Here is a 23,285-nt window from a genome sequence, read left to right on the forward strand (position 1 = left end):
TTACGATATCGTATAATACATGCGAATACAGAATAATGCACAAGATCAAATGTATCAGCTATATTGTGCTATCAAATCTCTATAGGCGGTCGTATAACACAAATCATAATATTATCTTCGTTTTATATAATATATGTAGGTATATTATACTAACATATATATTATTACAATTTTTTTCCTGTGCCTTATGTTTTACTAGTACCTATTTATTTTATAGGTAGGTACTTTAATCCTGATTGCTATCATAATATATAATATATATTCTGATCTTGGATATCGTATATTATACGATAAGCACCTATTGGCTATGATCAATAGCTTACAGTCTGTATCAGAAGGATTTTCCAATATTTTACATCGAAATTGCATTTATAAATAAGTCATTTTAATATTATATTCATATAAATTCCATTCGACATAATACCTAATAATTAATATATGACACCAATCAGGGGAAATATACATTATGATAGTATCTGTATTACTTATTGACTATTGTAATACCCATGACGTAAGTATAACTATTATAATATACAGGACGATGTTGTCTGCACCGCATATATCGTCGATCGATTGACATTGTTTTTGGTCGTGTTTTGAAGAACTTCTCAAATTATTTCTAACCTTCACCGAAAAATATTGTTTGCTTTCCCATACGACACACGTTAATAAAAAAATACTTATTCCCAGCTTAAACGTGTGTACTATATATAGGTACACTGCACATTCTGCTCATAAGATTTTAATTGCGCTACTGCAGTGCTTTGTTGCATTGATAATAATTTACTACGATTGAAGAGTATACACAAAAATCGAATAAACTGTGAGGGAAAATTGCATCATTATTAATGCTACCATCGTGCATTATTATCTGCAATTAAAAGAAAAAATCACGACAACGACGTTTTAACAATATTTAAATAACGCACATGTCATAATATAGTGCATTAAATATATTGCGTATAGGTGCATGGAGTCACCAATGGTGTGATGTGTGTGCAAGTGGACTTGACAATGTTGACGAATAGAAAAGCTTAAGTTAGCAGGTTTCAATAAAGTATGTTATAATAGATAGATATTATATTATTTTTCAATTATGCGCTTATACATTTTAACCAGGACTGCAGTAATAGTAGGTGTAATGCATGTAATAATAATATAGGTAGTATAAACTATAAGACATAAGTAGGTACCTATTATGGTAGGTGTATACTTAGAACAATACTTTAATGAATTATTTTACTGCAACACTCGACAAGTGATGGTTATAGACATCACTGAAAATTTAGTTCTAAGACAACCGCCAAATAATAAATGTGTAGGTATTATATATTGATTAATTATCATCATAATATGTTTACTATGTTATATTGATTAGTACCTAATAGTTGAGTTAATATTTTTCAACTTAGAATTTTCACTGTCGACTTGATATTCGCATCGTTTATTATTGCATCGCGGGATTCATTTTAATAGGCGCGGTAAATTGAAATTGTTAAACATATGTCGTTTGCAGGCAATATTAATAACTTTATAGGCCAATTATGCATAATAGGTACCTATATATTAATTATAATATATTAGACCTACCTAAACCTAATGAAAAATAAATTTTTTTTTTATTTCATGATAGTGTCGCGCAACTGGGACGTCTGCAAAGATGTCGTGGATTATACAGTGAAATTTCGTCTTTAGATTGATATTCAATTTAAAAAAACTTTACATGCTATATATTGAAAAAAAAGGGACGACAAAAATTATGGGTAAAACTGTGTTCTTTTAGAAAAGATAATTGCAATAATATTGTCATAGAAAGAACGAACTGCAAATTATATTATATTCTCGCGGACAACATAGGTAATGATTATATATACATATATACCTATATATACTCTTTTGGTATGAGCGTTTACTTTCAACCATATACTGTGAAAAATTAATCGTATACCACATATACATTTGTTTCGAAAATATTTAAATTTTTTTAAATCCTACAGAGCAGCAGCCCCCTAAATGACCAAGCATAATTATTGTCTTCCATCACTCTTTTTTCTGTCATTTAATTTTAATTTTAAAATAATGTAAATAGCTACGTACTATAATATGAACGTATACGCATAATAAATACATAATAACATTATATTATAACTAAAACATTTAACAGTTTAACTAATTGTCTGGTAATGCATCATGTCGTTTTAATTTTATTTAAATCATATCATCCGTTCGCGTTAATTGTCACCATTATGGCATGGTACATACTATTTTAAATTTACGATCTATTGCGGTATTAAAAAGTGTCATTATTATACGATGATAGTATTACATATTACCTATTTATTACCACACGGTGATCGTCTATAGGAAATTCACGTGATGAACGTATATACACGTATATACCTATATATATATATATACATTTGGGTGCGTATATTAAAAAACTTACATATTATAATAGATTGTACAAGACACTATATATATACGGAATTTAGTCCACGCTATAATACATCTATATGATATAGAGTATAGACTATATCCTATACCTATATATTTGTTTAAACATGTAGTTAGTTACAAAATACATAAGAGTGTTTGACTGTCTACACTTTCATAGAAAAAAGTTTAAATCGTGTATATATAGTATAGCGTGTACATTTTAAAAGTACAATGCACGTAAAATACGATTTAAAAAAATAAATACGAAAATCGTATTTTTTTTACGATTAGGAATTTGAAATATATATATTTTATAGGGTATTCATAAGTAGTGCATTATTTTCATAGTATTCTAATATAATATTCTGATATTATTTTATTTTTTTATATACCTATAAACATTATGGACATTTGCTTCATACAAAATTAGATATTATATGTAAACTATGAAATCGACTTTTTCATACGTCGACTCTAGAATTTATTTAATTTTGTCAATAATATAATTTGAATTGTAAAAAAGAACGCGTTCGTTGAAAAGATTTTAGTCATTTCCAGGTTACCCATCATGTATACACTATACCCAAAAATTCTGCAGATAAATATTTGTCAAAAAGTATAGTAAATTTTTGAATTATTATTGATAGTTAATTATTGCTGTAAAAGGTAACTCGTTAAACTAATTTACTGATACAACTTTTTACACGCACAATCAATAGATAATATATAGTATTATATAGTATATGTATAATGAGAAAATAACTTCTAAACTTCAAAGTGTTTGAACCACTGGAGATGGGTAATTTCGGCATATATCTGTAGCTCATATATATAGCTGTTATACATAATATATAGGTATATTGACGAATTTAAATATTTTAAAAAACTTAGTCTTCGCACAAGAGCGGAAATACTTCTCTAGTAGGTATACGTATATAGCTATGTACATATAAAAAGTTGCGACGAAGCGGTCATTTGTGTTTCAAAAATCAATATAGGCCTTGACGGCTATTGTGTGTATATGTGAACCCACAGGAAAGTCTGAATGAGTATCTTTTTGCCACACGAAAGCAAAACGTCCATATTATATATATTATATTCTGCCGGCGGCGGAACGACGTGCGAACGGACAAGATAGTCGGATTTTTTTTCATTTATTTATTATTTGTTTTTTTTTTTATATATATATAAAGCCACCACAACCGCCGTCGCCACCGTTGCGGTTTGACGAACAACGCGTCTTCGACTTCACGTCGTTGTCGTCGTCGGCTTATTCGTCTTCGTAGTCTTCAGAGTATAGGAGAGCCAATCGTCACGTACGTGGAGTGTGAAAAAAAGTACGCACACTTGCGCACATGCACAAGAATATAATAATAACGCGTGAAAATGTGACAAGGTCTAACACGAAACAACATTGTTCCGTATGTGCACACAATGACTATACACGAAATTCCATTAGTTTCCAAAGTTAAATTATTTTCTGTATACAATATTATATACGAGTGCGCGCGGATTTTATACACATATAATAATAATATTAAATTCGTTATAGGTACGTTTATAACATACAATATAGAAACATCCGATACATATTTTAATGAAAATCCAATAAAAAATGGTCGACTATAACACTGGATATGGCCTTGCTTTTCATTAATATAATATTGTTCTTATACATATAGGATGATTTTCACCGATATAGCTAGGTACCTTCAAAATACAAAAATATTGATATAGAATATTGATGTTTATATAATACTTAGAAAGCTGTGGAAAGAACGATATAGTTTAATTACTAAAGATATTTTCTTAAATTGAACGTTGTAATATATTAATATAATATGACACGCAAGACAGCATTATGATAATGTTGGTATAAAAAATTATGTAGGTACATTATTATTATTATTTACATAGTATTATACGATTATTACACCCATATTCCAACTTCACTTTTGGTATTTTTTATGTTGCTCATTTCTGCCTATTAAAATAAAGCATGGTGATTTTATCCTGAGTAGTTATTTATTAACTTGTTTCAGAGGTCGACCATTAATCGTTTCATGTTTATTATTATAAATAAATGTAATAGATACTATGCATGTAATAAATGCATTTATTCATTTACCTATATACTTTTATTTTTTTAATAAAACAATCATATTTTCCCATATTATAACATAATAGTATATAATACGAACTTCACACACTCCATTAGAAACACGCGTGCACACTCACACTCATATTGTGTACTGTGGTTGAATGGAGCCGGAGAACAATGGGTCCGTCATATGCGAGATCGGAAAGTCGAGGTATAGATATTTGAATGCAAAGAGAAAAACAATTATCAAACGAGAATATTACACATACGATGTATTATATAGATGTTTATGTGCATATGTATATAATATATATGGGTATAAGTGATATACTATACAAGTTTGTAACTATATACATAAATAAAAGAGTGGAGAGCTGCAGCAAGTGTTACATTATTTATAATATATATTATCTGTGTGTGTGTGTGTGTGTGTGACGTGTGTGTATCTACAGCAGCTGGGCCGAACCTGCAAAGTTTTCGGACGGAAAAAAAATCTCCAAAGTGTTTTATTTCCTTAATGGATGTTATGAATATAATAGAATTTTACGCTTTACAAAATATGTCCCTTCGTAATTTTTATCTTATATTCATATATATTATATTATTAATATGTTACCGTAAATGTCATAAATTCAGATATGATTGAAAATATCTAGTCAAATATAATGATAAGATGTCTATTATCTATCGAGAAAAGATATTTATAATTTTAACTTGATTAATCTAACAATAATGTAGTATCTAACCCTATAATATGTTAGTTATTTTAATTTTTTTATATTTCCGATTGTCGTGTACACAATGTAGTCAGTTATTTAGTATCAAAGTGTGATATTAATAGATTTTAGCAAGACAAAGAGTGTCAATTACAGTTGAATACGACACCTTTTTTTTCTTAAGAACTGAAAAATGAAATGTTAACCTAATAAATGTACAAGTCGTTTAGTAAAGGAACTTAACACATCAAAACAATTTACTATGTGATAATATATTATAATAAAATAATAAAATCATAGTTATAATTATACTATAAATTCTTCTTAGGTTAAAGCAAGAAAAAAAAAAGAAAAAAAAATTGTAAAAACAAAGATTTTGTTGAAACAATTAAAATTTAATAAATAATAAAAAAAACCAAACCATTTATATACATGGTCAATTATCTTTAAATTATAATTTATCAAGTATTATTTTTTGCTAAATTTACCTAATCAGTCATTACAGCCCCTTTAATTTTAGCATTGACTATATTATACCTAATGGTCTTAATATAATAATAATGACTGTGGTCGATCACAACAATCATTAATTATATTTAAATTAAACTAATCGTTTAAACTAAAACGTTCATTTAAACGATATTATCAATACTGAATATATAAAATAAAAAACTGAATGAGTTAAAACTAACTAGCCGTTTTAAATAATTCCTAAATATAATCAGTTTTGGTAACATGTAAAGGTACTATAATATGTTACAATATGTTCGCGTTCCATAGTATAATATGCTATAAATATAAGAACCATGCGTGTGATGTGTCCTTTGTCGTACATTATTAGTGTATATGAGTTATATTTGAAAAATAAAATTGATTATCAAACCATGCTCTTACAGTTATCACTATGATGCTTTTGCGTATAGACGTCATTATTATCATCGAGAATGAGATTTAAAAAAAAAAAAAAATAATTACCAATGTTTATAATTTGTAACATCATGACATTTTATTAACACGTAACATCATCTTATACTTAATAAAACAAAAAGATACGAAACGACTTTTTTATATATATATTAATGCAAATTATAAGTCTAGGGTTTATCAACAAATTACTCTGATAACCACGAAGCCAAATATTTTTACTGCAATTAAATAACAATAAAAATTAATAAATAAAAAAAGAAATTAATAGATTATACAAAATTTATAATATTATTGATCGCAATTCATATGCATACCTACATCATTAGCATCTTTGGCCATTAGCCATTTTATGTATAGGTATCTATAAAAAAGAGCAATCGCTTAGAATTATAAACATTCAATTTCGTTCGGATAAACATTACTAATAATTACTATTTGTACATAAATGTCAGTATGACACTTCGATGACTGAATTTTCAACTTAGTCAAGTACAATACTATTATTATATATTTTCCACACTAACAATTTCGTTCTGAAAATATGGATATGTATTATGAATGCAGTATTTGGAAAACATAAAACCAGAAACAGTAGATATAATATAATGCATGTATAGTATTATGTAAATATTATACAATACAGTAATAATATACTATATGTATAATGTATATATAATATATATAATATTATAGTGCGTGTCTTATTATATAGTCAGCATTTGAAGGCTATTTATTTAAATATGTATAAATTGAATTCAAATAACATTTTGGATGGTACCCTTCGGAATTCGGAAACACGCAAACTCATATTATTTTTATCATTATGATTTATTCAAACAACAATGTCACTGCAGCTTATATAGTAATTATATTATTGGCATATACATTCATGTTATTAACTTAATACGTAATACTATATTTTATTTTTTGTTTTTATCCAAACTGCATGGATAAAAAACAATATGGTTATAACTTATCAGTTATCAGATATTTACAATACCTGCAGTTTGCGTTAAATTTTATTATTTGTTATTATTTTTTTTATAGGTATAACTATGAATTCTAAAACACTATGCGTGAAAACTATTAAAAAAATTTGATCTGACGAGAATACTGCAACACACCCATATACCTACGTTTACATGGAAAGAAAAATGTAAAAAAAAAGCAAAATGTTTTTAGTTCGCGTATCTCTATACTAGTGCGTCAGTGCTATAGAATAGAATAAAAATTAACAATACATAATATTTTGATTCGGATGACGTTTACGCTTTTTCCATATTATCTTTTATACTCGAGTACATAATACATCCCTTCGTCGATTTTCCTCTGTAGAATCGAAAATAGTTTTCAGTATATTATATCAGATGTATACATTTTATGATAGGTAATATGAAAATTTGTACACGTCGTGATTAGAACAGCAATAACAATTCCAAAAAATAAGCGAGTGCCACCGAACGTTTCAATGGTTGAGGTACTTATAACCCGGTCGAATTAAAAGAATATAATACAGAATAAGCTGAGCGTTTCTACGAGATATAATGAGCGAAGCCTTTGGGGCACGTGTGCGGTATAATATCTTAATAAAAATATAAAATACTCATCGAGCATTCGAGAATTACATCATCATAATATTACACCTACCTATATAGGCTAAATAATACTATCCAATGATATACGTGTGAGTGTATTAAAAGTTAATCCACGGTTAGCCACTGTATTGGTAAAAATTTACGGAATCATTTTCGACTAGAAATACGACGTTGCTTATTAAGTAATTAAAGCTATTAGTATTGTCATTAGTATTGTTATACTCTCCCGAAAATAAGTAATGTATTATATGTAAAAACTAATAAAATAATTAATAGCGTCGGAGAACAATTATAAATTAGGTATAATATATGACAGCCCGTTTATGTGATTTTGTCTTCATCTAAATATTGTTATATATATTTTATTATTATGTAATAACGATATTTATGATGTAGATAATTTTCCTTACAATTATAAGGTTATTATATATAATTATACATATTAAAATGTGCGTCATTGTGTTAAATAATTACGATTTTCGATAATGTATTCAAACAAATTAAATAATCAACACCTAATATATATGTTTTGTTCAAAAATGAAGTTCGAAATCGATTTACCAAAGCTCTTAAATTAAATATAATAGATAATCGTTAAGTTAAATGATTATGTCATATAAATGTATAATATATTATAATATATACTATATTTTATTTATTCTTATGTTTTTGTTTTTTTTTTTTTATCCAAACTGCATGGATAAAAAACAATATGGTTATAACTCATCAGTTATCATGTGTAATATGAATTGACATTATTAAATTGACTATTTTCGAGAAACGGAATATACTTTATGGAAAAATAAATAAGTGGGTTTTATAAATTATTTAGTTGATGCAATGTCATTAAAAAGCTTCCCAAAATGGACAGAATAACGATATTGTACTAATTTTAAATTATAATTCATAATTTTAATCAAAGGAATCGACTAACGACGATATAATATTTCAAGCACAAATATATTGTTATTTTTTTTAGTATTTAATCCAAAAATAAAATGACAGAAAATATACTATTACTAAGTGCATAACAATAATATGTTGGTGCTGATTTTGACTCAAAAAAATTAGCCACATAACATTTGGAAAAACATATTTACTCAAAATTAATTAATTTTAGAGAAGAGAAAATTTGATATTATTCTTATGAATTGGTCGTATATTATGTTTTATACAGATTTTTTTTACTCATTTACAAATTATGAGTACCTCCAAATTTAAATATATACCTATAATCTATATGTATATTACTCACAGTTATAATAATGATAATAGTATTTAATTATACATAAAATATAATTATTTATAGAATATTCATTATAACTTAATGTTAATAACAGTTTTCTGAACAGCAAAATAGATTATAAAGTTATTTGAAAACAATTTTTTCTCTAGATTGAAAAAAATATACGCCTATTATTAAAGAACTGCAGCATGTCCAAAACTACCCCGTGTACCTATAAGATATAATGTTAATAAAAACTATATAGAAACGTTATTTTTAACTGTGATCGAATAACGCTTATTTCAATTAAATTATGGATGACGTATAAAGTAACAATAGACATACAGGAAATTACTATTTTTCCGGCTTACTTTTAATGGTTTTCGCGTTATAGCGAATCAATGTAATTGTGGTACCCAAAATGTAGTTGTACCTATATATATACGACGACGACGACGATAATAATAAAAATAATATAAATGCAATAATTGCTATTTATACAGATTTGTTCTAAATTAAAAAATTGTATTGCGACGTTCTTAAATTGCTGTTACTGAAAAAAGAATAATCTGTCAAATCAAAATGTTACATTTTATCTCAGATTATACCTATACGATTGCATTATGTATATTGTATATATAAGTAAATAGCTTTGAATTTATTCATCAATTTATTAGATGCATAACACTCAACGTGTCTTTATTATATTATTTTCAAGCGATTTTTGCCCATTATCTAAGTTTATTATAAATTTATAACAGTGAACATAAAGCCCGTATTATAGATACTATTATAATTATGATAAATAATATGTTATGAAAAAATCAACTTAATACAAAAAGTCACAGAAGTCAACGACAGAAAAATTTAAGTATGAAATAATGATGCATTTTTTCATGGGTTCATAGAACAACATAGTTAATAATAGATATTACTAAAATCTAAGTTTATATGTATGTTATATATATGGGACTAAAACCATTAATATTAAAATTTAATTATACTTTATATACATTCTGCAAGCTACATAATATTAATTTTATGTGGCTATGACATTTTAATAATAATTGTTAACCTTTAAATGGAAGCCTTATAAAGATAAGTTAATCTTTTTATTTACACTCGTTATTAATTCCCGTTGTTAAATCAACCGATAATTTGTTTAACATTAAAATTATGACGAATAATAATCTGTACAATGGACGTAGGGTTTTTTATTATCATAAAAGTTGAACTATTGGTCTATTGTAAAAATGACATGTACGATTTCGCTCTTTCATTGACTATAAGTAATGAATTCGAATTCTCCTACACGATTGCTAATTATTGTCAGTAATGTTATACGTAGAACAAGAAAATCAAATAATGAAACATCGCATATAATATTCATTTTGCAATACCTATAGATTTTTTTCATTTTTTGTCTGTAATCTACAAACCTATTTCTCTGTACGCAATGTGTAATATGAGTTTTAACTATCACAATAAATACAACGTACTTACACATATACATATATATTAGAATATATACAAATGATACATTTTTAATCGAAATACCTATTACATTATGTACAGGAGGTACCTATATCTATACTTACATTTGGAGTGAACGATAGTTTAATGTATTTCACGTGGTTTTCATATATATAAGGGCACCCTGAGCTTTATATATATTATAGGTACGTGCGGGGGTGTATTATTATATACAGAGGTAGCTAGCTGTCCACCAAACACCCCACTACAAAATGCAGACCTCGCACTGCCGACATGGTGTATTATTTTTATTTTTTTTTTTGCCAACAGTCACCAATAGCAACATTTTCGTAACCATGTACCTAAAAATATACAATACACACCTTCGAAAACTATATAGGTATAGGTAGTTAGATATTTTTGTGGAGTGTGCTGAACTCTGTAGCGCCCGTCTATATTCATTTGTGTTATAAATATATACAACCAATACTCGCACACAATTTATATGTATATATATTATATACACATATGTAAATGTTATAGCGGGCCACGGTCACACCGAAAATTTATAATCATTTTTCCCGTATGGGCACGGATATCAACGTACCTATATAGGTGGGTAGGTAGGTACTTGTATGTATTATGTATGGTTTATTGGTATATACTATTTATCAATGCGCACGTAGACGTTAATCGAACGGAATAGCCGTGCAAGTGACGCGCATCATAATATAATAGATACAATATACAATAATGGTATGTGAACGGTGTATTGTATATGTGCATTTATAAAGACTACGTGCATATTGTTTCGTCTTGCGATAAATATATATTATATTGTATGTACCATAATATGTAAAAAAATAAGTCTACATCATATGTTCACATGAGAGTATATCTAATAAACGCAAGAGTATTGTACTATTGTCCCTAAGTCATCGCAAAGATACGGAGCAGATTTTTATAAAAACCAGATTACTATACATATATTTATAATATATTATACCTCTTTATAGGTAGTCACTAATCATCACACTAAGTACTCATAGGCACATAGGTAAAGAAACAATATACCTCCAGACCTCCAGACCTCCTAATAATAGTATACCTATACTATAACGCAACAGTATTTTAATGAAAATTACAATATTTTATCGATTGATTAACTAATTTCGGTAATTTGTACAAAATACAAATGAAACATTTTTCAAGCAAGTTTCAGAATAAAAATATATTAGATACTCTAACTCAGCGTTAGAGTCTAACTCATTAGAAATTATACTTCTTTAGTCTTTTTTCAGAAATAATAGGGTATTTAGTCTTAACTCGGCTGAGCAAATTTTTAAGTTACTAGATTTAAACGCATATATTAGCAAAAAAGGAAAGTTACTAGAATTAAATTTGAGCTCTGCACAACCTTGAGTACCTATTCGCTATATTATGCTATACATCATATTATACGTCTGAACCTAATATTTAATATAGTATAACGTCTCAAAAAAATTTTTACATTTGTTTTAGATGATATTTTTTTAAGTGTTAAAAGTAATAGTGCAGAACCTGCTATATATACACGGTGAAAATATGTTATATTTTCTCATCATATAATATCAACTTTAATCACTATGACGACGTAATTGAACATGCGGTTTGATTTTATGTATAAAAACCGATGTATTATTAAAATCGGTGCTGCTGGCAATCTGTCATCGTGTCGTCTTGGTGGCGTACAATGAAAATATGAATTTTGGAAACCACAGCCACCGTGGTTTCGATTAATCGACCGTTACAATATAAATAATAATATAATACTGTGTGAATATATTTATTATATACGCCTATGGCTGTTCGTTAATATAAATTCAACATAAATTATTATGTTTCGCACCCACACATATACCTACTATATATCACACTTATTTACGATGAATATAAAACGATAATTAGCGTTGGCACCCTATATAGGTACATAGATAAGGTAGGTACAGATGATATTATCCTTGTATGGAATTTACCTAATTTATTGTATAATTTAATATAAATAATTATTTCTATGTTGAAAATGAAAATACTTTGTAGTCACACAAGTGCACAAATGTAGTATAGTGGTAATTATTATTTGTATCGAAAAACGTTTAATACATATATACATTTAACCGGACATTTAACCCATATAATTTATTTTGTTGTACCTAGGTACCTATAAAACTAAATACTAGATATTATACAATATTATGGTATAAATGTAAGATACCTATAGCTCTGAATCAAACTTATTTAGTTTAAGAGGACATAACATTTTAAAACTGAATAAAAAGCACAAAGTTAAATCTATATCAAAAAATTATCGATGAGATCTGCAATTTATTGTAATCATTTTGTTCGGTGGAATTCGGAGATTCATCGATAGTATACATATTGGGGATGATTGCAATGGGACAAAAAGTGAAAGGGGAACGATATAGGCGCTGCTGTGGTATATTCATTAAATATTATATATATAGTTAGAACCCTCACACCACAGTCTACAGTATATTATTACATATATATTACATTTACATACGCGTGTCGCTTAAATGTAATGTATTAAAAACGGTAATAAAAATTAGCTTGGGGTCGAGTTATATATACGATAGCACGGGCCACCTGCAGCGGGTCACCCCGAGTGGAGTGTGTATGTGATCCCATTATTTTCATCTCGCATTATAATAATAAAATATCGGTAAAATACAATTGAATGACATATCTTTCTTCCTTATCATCGTTACATTTTTGAGATCTTTTTATACTATATAAATGATTGATCGTGATCAAATTTATGAACTAGACAATGTTAACAAACATAAAACTATATAAACCCATTGGCTGAATATTATAATTTATTTTACCGTTTGATATCACGTGTATAGGATTTAAAGGAACCACAAATTTAAACATTTCTAAAATTTGTTATAGACTCAAAAAAGCCCATGCTTTTATTAAAGCTTTGCAACAGCGAACAATGCTATTTTACACAGTAATAAGGTACCAAACTGTTAAAAATCAAATCTTCAAAAATATGTGTTTATAAGTTTTTAGTGAATTGTCAACAAGGCATTATATAGGTATTAAAATTTTTAAAAAATTTTTATAAAACTTTTTTTCCTATAGAACGTTTATAATATGACGTAAATTTTCAAAACGAATTGTGGGGAAAAAACGCTCCAAAGCAATATATTATATTATAAAAGTATAATACCTTTATGTACTCGCGGGTTTATAGCAAAACTACATATTATTATATTAGTGTTTGTGTTTATTCGAAAAACACTTGTCATCTGTGGATACGATTATACTCGTGCCGCAATGTGTGTACGTGGGTTAAAACTTTTGTCTCTGTGGCGATATAATATATAAAAGTATAATACACCTAAAGTATAATACATACTATATATAGGTATAATAGTATTTGGTATACAGCATTGTAATAGCAATATAAAAAACGAAACGAAATAACAACGCGGAAATATGAAAATTATTTTGCCTATTGCATCTATATATAATAAATAGCTCTTGTAGATAATCGCAAAATTATGTAGAAATATGGAATAAGATATTGTGAAAATTCGAGTATCAAAAATTACAATAAACATATACATATTATAAGTATTTCATTAATACAGCAGAAAATATCATTATGCACAGAAGATACATCACGAAAACCTAGCAACTAATTTACACATCTAATCATATAAGTATAGTATATAGGTACACGTATTATTATATTTAGTTGAACTATATTAGGTATACCAATATTACTATACTAACTATATTGTACAGTTTCCGAAAGTCAGAAAAATATTATTGAAAATTGCCGAGATGATGCTGCGAAAAGAAAACGGTACACACCATCAAAAAACATGTTATACATTGTCACCACATATACTTACATCCAACATAATATAAATCATATTATAATTATAATATAGGAAAGTCCCTATTATGATGTAAAGGAAATTAAAATAATATATTGTTTTTATATTTTATGATCTCCTAGATTCGGTTTCTGAATTTTTAAAACCATTTTACTGGCATGTAATAGTAATATTACGAACATTTTTCATAAACATATAGAAATATTATAATAGCTATATATACTTCTATAAAGTAATAATAATACTATAAAGTAGTAATAATTAGTATTTAGGTATGCAACTATACGTATATCTTGTACCTATGTATATTATTATAGCATTTGTACACATTATTTAAACTTGAAGTTAACGAATAATTATAATTTATGAGTTCATTCAAGGTAATTAATTTTTATTTTGTTTAAAATCTTTTCAATGGACTTCTATAATGTAGGTACCTATGATTATCATAGTTCACTTTTCACTCCAAAAAAATGGTTATCGTTTATTGTCCCGAAGAAAGTCAATTACTTATTACAATGACTGAATATAAATAAGAACCGATTTCGTAAACATACCTAGTATTTTAATCTTATAAAAGTTACATTTAATACTGTTTTAGTAAGTCGAGATAAAATGCGCTACCGAGACTTATTGGTATGAGATAATATACTAAAAATATTTATAAATATACATTATACAATAGTATGCGAAATCGTGTCGATCGTGCAGTACCTATGCGTGTATACACACAGTACACATACACATAATATATATATATATATATATATATTATATCTAGATACTGTCTTAAAGGGGGAAATGTATATATTGTTCGCGGCCTGTGTGGTCTAATCTGTGTGTTTTATACGAACGACGAACTGAATAAATCGATTATCGCGCATTGTTTTCGGAGAGGCTTTATATGGTATAATATATGATAATATAATATGTACCTATACGTATCCCACGTGGCTGCGAAATATAATATTATTTCTGTATATATTGAAGCGCATTTCAAAATGTTTTATAAATATTTGATGTAGACATACGAAAGTTTTCAAACCGTATTTTTATTTGATAATATGATTATTTTAAAATGAAAAATCGGTATAGGTATAGGTATATTAAGCCATTCTACAACATATCTGCATAAATATTTAAACAGTAGATTGCAAAATGAATTTTGAATATAATTGAAATAAAAAAATATTGCTATGAAATACCTACTTATTTGAAAACATTCTTATTTTTTATGATGTGTACAATTTTGTAGAAATATTACATCGTTATCATTTTGCATGTGTTGCAGTGTTAATATTTATTGCAAAACTTATATATAATGTGTAACCCTTAATGTTTACCGAGATGTTAACGTACGAGAGAATGACTGAAAAAAAACCTATTGCAATCAATATGTACATTTAGTTGTAGGATACATCACAGAAAACCGAATGCGAAGTTGAATATAGTTTAGCGAAAATCACAACCACTTAACGAATGCCATATTTCAATAAAGTAAATATTATATAAATGAAGATATTTTAAAATTTCGAGTTATAAAGACAAACAGCTATACCTAATATATATCATGGTTGATCGGTAATAAGTCAAATTCTTGAAAAAATATCGAAAATAGGTAGGTAGTCACCTAACCTATTTCATGTAGAACCAAATAATATTTAAGACGAAAATGGCAAGTCGGAGATGAGCACAGTAGAAATCAACTAAAATTTATAATGGAAATATATTTTGGCTTGGATTATCAATAACTAAATGAATAATTTGAAAGTCGAAATCACCTCTTCCAAAAAATATCGATAACGATCATCAGCTGATTTTATATATTATTATATTATGTGCGCAGGGTACATGTGACATAGCATATATATGTACCTAGCTATTATTGGGCCATAAATTAAGGAGAGGGTGGAAAATCAAAATTAGTAGTGAAAACCCACCTCTACGGTTAAATCCTAATCACATATTACAATCAGCCTAAAGTAAAGCCGACTGTTCTATCATGGAAATGTTAACGCTTACCTTCTTTGGTTGGTGACGGACACTGCGGCGTGTACGATCCGATGTGATAGCTCGAGTACGAGTTCTGGTGCATTGTTGGGAACGGGTACGCTGACATGGCGCCCCTCGGGCTGCCGAAACCGCCGGCGCCGTCGTGGTGATGGGGCTGCAGCGAGGCTACGTTGCCGTGGTGCTGCGTAGGGCTGCTGTGGTGCTGGTTGACCGCGGCCGCGGCGGCTGCCGCAAAGTGTGGATGTGCGTGCGGGTGCGGGTGGTAGACGCCGCGCACGTTGTACGGGTTCTGCTGAAGCTCGATGAACGCCGACTTGGACGTGGGCACTGGCGTTATGCTGCCACCGCCTCCACCTCGCGAGTCTTGGCCACCGACGGATGCATTGTTGCCTCCCGGGCCGTTGGCGCCACCGGCACCGCCCGAACCCGGACCGCCTGTGCTTAGTGTCGTTGCGTCCATGGCGTCACCACCGGCCATTGACGATGGCGTGCCCGTGGACCTCTGTTGCTGTTGCTGGTTAGCGCCGCCACCGCCGCCCCCTCCGAACGGGCTCCCGATCTCCCCGTAATTCAGCGTGATGGCCGTCGGGTACAACGAACGGGTGGAGAAATCAATCTCGACCGGCGGCGGACGTGTCTTCGGAGAGGCCGCGCGCGCGTTCGCGGTGCAATGGGTAGGTACAAAAATATCGTTGTGTACCTATGCGAAAAGCGAGTGATGCGTTTTCCACTCGCGCGCGCGCCGTACACTCAATGGAAAAACCGAAACGAAACGAACGCACTGGCACACACACGACAACGACGCGTTCGAATAACAATGTACGTAACGTATGCTTTTAGTACGCCGGTCGGGCGGGTGTGATGTCAATTAAAAAACGACCGTGTTAAAAAAATGCAAATCAATGATAAATTTAAAAAAAAAAAATCGCGACGTGACGACGAACGACGACGCGACGGCGAGACGGACCACGGTAACGTGCGCACGGACGACGCGATACGTTCGACGGACGACCTCGCAATGAACCGGCCGAGAGATGTCGCACGACGCGCCGGGGTGCAACCAGTCGGACCGGTCCGGTAAAGGAGGCGGTTACGGCGCGCGCGAACCCCGCCGCGTCCCCCGCCCATTGGATGTCCGCCATCGTCGCCGCGCGCCGCCGGCAGTGGGGAGCGCTACGGAGGACCCGGCCCCGGACGCCGTCACCCCGCCACCGACGGTCATAGCAGCAACGGCGCGACACGAGCGCGCGCGCTGTCCCACTCACCGGCTGGCTCGGTTGACGCCGCTGCTCGCATTCACGCACGCACGATCACCGCGTTCCACGCCCCACCTTGCCGTCAGTTGACGCCGTAGCGACGTGGGTCTTGTGCGCTCGATTGTGGGTGCGTGCGCGTGGTGAGACTGGCGAACGCGCGCGCAGTGCTGCGGCGGCGGCGGCGGCGGTCGATTGTTTTCGTCCCATCACCCGCTCGCCGGGTCCAGGCCGACTTCGTCAGACCGACGCCCGCCGCGCACACCGCCGCACCATAACGGAAAAACCGATCCCCCGCCCTCGCGCAAGTTGCGGCCGGAGCCACAGCACCGCCGCCGCAGCGTCCACCCCCGCCTCGCCCAGAATCGGACGACGGCTCGACGCCTCTCGACCCTCTTCCGCCCACCCACTATCGTCGCCGCCGCCATTTGTCCGTGTACGAGTATATATGAATGCGTTCTCGCGTGTTTCGTAATACGCGTACGATGATAACAATATTTTTATGAAGCCAGTAGACTTTTCTGAACTGTTCAGAGATTCATGCGAAACGTATAAAGATATTACGGAATATTATAATATCATAATATTATGTCACTATACGGGTACCCATGCATCGGTCGGCAATCCGTGTATAAATCGATAAAATAACCTATATGTAGTTACAGTCGGTAACCGTAATATTATAGATACCTATACAACTTTGGTGAAGTTCCGCGACTTTCGTCGGTTTGTCTGCGCACCACGCGAGTCGCGGCCGTAATAATATGTTCATTTGCTTATTTCTTCGAAGGGCATTTTTACGTATTATAATATTGTTGCCGTCTACTCCTTTATAATATTATGTACTTATACCCAGTGCCGCAGAACGATAATTTTGTAGAAACGTTTTTACCTATTGTATAGATATAATTACTAATTACTAATTAGTATTTACCTATATGTATAATAGGGACAAGCACCAATATATGAATCGTATTTTATGTTATCTTTTTATCGATTGCTTATCAATATACTTTCCAAGCTACTAAATATATATACTTATACCTATGTTTCACGAGTGCATTATTAATATCTTTAATTTTTTGTGTTGTGCAGTTTCTGAAAATCAGAAATGAGTTTTTTTCAATTTGTATAGTAACCTCATAAACACAGTGTATCACAACTCATAAAATATTATCTATTATATATTATCCTATATTTATTTATTGTACCATATAGGTACTATAGCCTAAATAGGTACTACAGATTTTAAATTTTCTTTTTTAATAAAAAAAAGTATACCCAAGCTTTTTAAAAATTGTCGGTCATATATTGTGTTTTATATTAGTTAGTTGGTTCCCTTTTTTTTATTTAAGAAATATCATATATTATGCATAAAAACATGCATTATTCCTTAATTATTCAATAATTTCTTGTTCCAAAACAAGATATTGATATATAAAATTCAATTTTTGAATGACTATTATAATAGAGCTTTTGAGTTAATACACTTGCCATATTAAAATATAATTATAATTTGTAACATTGATTATAAATAAATTATATATTAGGTATAAATTTATAATCAATGCTTGTACGCTGCAGTGGTGTATGTTAGAGTATACGCGGGTATATATACCTATCTATATATTAGAGATTATTGCAGTATATACGTACGTATATACCTTCAAAATTAATCAAAGACAAAAGTGAAATAAAATATTTTAAGCCTTATATTTACAACCAATTTGGTTTTTTTTTGGTAGAAAATTATTATTTATTTAATGATAATCGCTTTTGTAGATATAAGTAATAAATACCTAAAAAAAAAAAAATTATATATAATTGATTCAAATGTTGATTTTCATAGACCTGCAGAATACTTCAAATAATATTCTACTTTTAGAGTATGACATAAAAAATGTTTCTTTATGGCTATAAAATGTTATTTAAAAAAAAAAACTTTTGATTATATGATATAAAAAATGAGATTAGTATTATTTAATTCCAAAAATGTTGTTTTGCAACGGCTTAAAATTATATTCCTACCATAAATATTTTTAATAAAGTTATATATAATAGTATGTTTTATTAAAAATGATCATTGAGTGTATGAAGTCAAGTACATTATAATTTAATTTATAATTAAAACGTGTCTTAAAAGACATCATCGCGAAATAAAAACCATATACTTGAGATATTATTTATACATTGAACTCAATCTACGATGTTTCGTGTTTTCGAAACACTATTCAGTAACGTTGGTGGGACATAAGTACAATATTCATGCAAAAATAATGGAATTTTATTTTTCATGGAAAAATATAAATAGGTATAATATATACATTAATTTATCCATCGATCCATATAGACTCATCATTTTTGGTATGAAGATTATAGATTATTATATAGATTTAGGTAAATTTATCAAATGCTATAATAATATGTCCCTAATAATGTTTTAAAATTATTGTAATTATAAGTACCCAATACCTAATATTTATATACATTTTTATTTTATTTGTTATTGAAAAATCTTTTATTCAGTGATTATTTATATAGTGATAGTTCAATAATTGTTATTATTTTAAATAGTACGAAATTATGACGGTAACAAAACAAATACAAATATTATATATTAGGTATAACGTAACCAACTTCTTCAGTACGAAAGCAATAATTTTTTTGATACAATCATAATTTATTGAGATTTCATCAAATTTCGTACCAACATAAGTATACCTATCGCACCATTGTTATAAAGGCATACCTCACATATTTTAGACTTTACCTATAAACATAATGTGTGATGCTACTACAGATGTAGTGTAATAGCTGGTACGCAGGAACTGCAATATACGTATTCATCAAAATCAAAATACATAATATACTATAATATATCGCTAATATAGGTATAAACAGGTAGAAGGTATATAATACTATATTATTATAATATATTTAATACATACTTCATATAGGTCATAGATGTATACAATAATTATTGCTCTCGAGTCTCAGTAAGAATTCAGTAAAGGCATAACAAAAATAAACATATAAAAATTATGGTGTATTTTGGAAAAGACACAATATACGCGAATATAATGAGTTCAGGATAAGGTTATGGAATAAATCACACGCGTTTAAATTATGTTTAAATTCCACGTGTTTCTTGTTTATATTACATGATATCATTTCTAATTATTGTTATTACCACACGAAGAAGAAAAAACCTTCAAATCTAAAATCTAGGACGGAAAATTCTCAAGGACAAGACAAATATACGTTTTCCTAAGTATTTTTTTTATAAAAGTAGGTACCTACCTGTTTATATAAGTGTGCCTTCCGATATATATATAGTATATACGTATTGTATATCTACATATATAATTTTTCATCGCAGAAAAAAAACGTAATATTTAATGAATAAAGCAATAGCAAACGTAATTGTGTGTGTTTCGTCTTGAAGATATATAGGTACACACAACTCATTTTCACGCACACAGCCATGTTGATAATTTAATATTATATAAATAGGTATAATATATTATATTATACACCATGTAGCTGTTGATGTTTCAATAGTTTTAAAATAATTTTAACTGTTAGAACTTCGTAAGTATATAATTCACAATTATTAGCGCTGTAGTGGTTTATCATGAATATGATTTACCTGAAGATTAAGTAAAATTATTTAGTTATTTTTTAATATTAGTTTATATAATTATATGTATAACTCCTATAACTGGTACAATTAAACATGAACCTTGTTTATATCTCTATAAACGTATTGGTTTTCAATTATAACTTTGGCTAATGGCTGTATTATAATATATCCTATATATTATAAAGTGTTATAAATGAAAAATTAAAATTGTGCATAAATATAGTTTTAGCTGTAAGCCATAAAGCAGAGAGTAGAGACATAATTTATTTTTATTTCTTAATCTGTTGGTTGTCTCAAACTTATTATAAAATACTTCATAAATGTATTGAAACACCTATTTTTTAAATTATAATGTATATATATATATATATAATTAAATAATTAATTATTGAACTAATAATATAGTTAGCATCCGATAAGACAAAACTTTATGATGTATAATATGTATAAATATATTAAAATTTTGATTACATATGTATATGTTTACAGTATAGATACGTAGGTATATATACAATATATATTATAATAATAATATGTAGGTATATATTATAAAAAATCAAGGAGGGTAACTATACAGTTGTGTACTGCACTGCAATGCTTTAAATTTAATATTGTCATTAGTAATTACTCATTATCATTTAAATTTTATACTATTATACATTTTATTACAATTTACAAAAACAAGTAAAAACTTATAATAATTCATGAATGAATGAATTACTCAATTACTCTCTATAGATACTATTATGTGTTATTTTAGTTTATAATATTTTTATAATAGTGTTCAATGTCCTATTCTGGAGGGGGGAGTGGTAACAGCCCTCCCCATATTATATTGCTTGTATAATTATAAATTTAAACAAAAATGTTCCAAGTTTCAACCGTTGTTGTAAACTATTAAGTAAAGACATAAATTAATATTTGTCTTAAATTCGCTTTATCAATTTGAATTTAGCGATAAATCATTGTTTACAAAAATTAATCGCAGATGGTGTCAGCCTAAGATTTGTATTGCTTTTGACTGAATTTTTATCAAAATTAAAAAAAAAAATAACTAGGTACAATTAATCAAAGAAATCGTAAAGACGGTCGTCAATTTTCGATTATCAAAATGGTACTCGAAATAAAAGCTGTTAAAGGAGAAAAAACGTACGATTACATGATTTTATAATATTAAATAATAAAATTACGGACGACGTTTTTTTTTTGTTTTTAATTTCTAACAGTATAATTAATATAGTATAACACTAGCTATAACATATCCTATAGACTGATAAACCATTTCCACTCAGAATCGTTTTTCGTATAAAATGATATTACATAATTGAATTTAAATTTAATACCATCCAATACAGTAACCCACTTGTAACCTACTGTACTTAAAGAGCTACATCCACTTACTTACCCGCTTTTTTAATAAGAAAAATTTTTATTTTTATTTTTTTGTATTTCTCGATATTTTCAAAAAGTACAATGAACTTTAATGTATACCTTTCAAATGCCTATAGTATCAACTATATGTATCTAATTATTTGCTTTCATAAATCTCTACCTACCGGAGTTGATGATCAGAGCATTCTTTATAATAAAAAATTGAGAAATTTAAGCTGTATCAAATATCTCATATAGTAACATCTGAAACTATTGGACTGTAATTAATTTTCATCCTTCTTCAAAATCCTGCATACGCCACTGTAAGTATTAGTACCTAAACAGCATATGACGGCTATATCCATACAGATATATGAATGAGAATGCTATTACGACGAGGGATGGAAATTCGTGAAGTTAGTTCGCACAAGTTCACTCGTTTAAAAATGTAGAAATTTAAAAATTGTAATATTTAAAAAGTAGTTATTCAAAAAATATGTTGTTTTGTAATGACTTCGACATCCCTGCCCCAAAATTTTTCCTTTAATGAAAATTCAGTAGGTATATTCAAGCGAATTCTACCCCACACAAAATGGAAATTCCAGAGAGGACACTCTT

At 29.5% G+C, this 23,285-nt stretch overlaps 1 protein-coding gene across 1 annotated transcript in view; it reads right to left on the bottom strand.

Annotated features, from left to right (window-relative positions):
- Window positions 1-17,435, bottom strand: part of LOC107161306 (uncharacterized) — a 112,501-nt gene extending 95,066 nt beyond the window's left edge. The window contains exon 1 of the mRNA XM_015507663.2: window positions 16,410-17,435. Within this exon, the coding sequence (XP_015363149.1) occupies window positions 16,410-16,878 (469 nt within the window). The 5' untranslated portion in view covers window positions 16,879-17,435. The remainder of the gene's footprint in view (window positions 1-16,409) is intronic.
- Window positions 17,436-23,285: the final 5,850 nt, after the last annotated feature.

This window comes from Diuraphis noxia, unplaced genomic scaffold (genome assembly GCF_037042655.1).
Source record: "Diuraphis noxia isolate RWA-SAM2 unplaced genomic scaffold, SU_Dnox_SAM2 contig0001, whole genome shotgun sequence".
NCBI lineage: Eukaryota > Metazoa > Arthropoda > Insecta > Hemiptera > Aphididae > Diuraphis > Diuraphis noxia.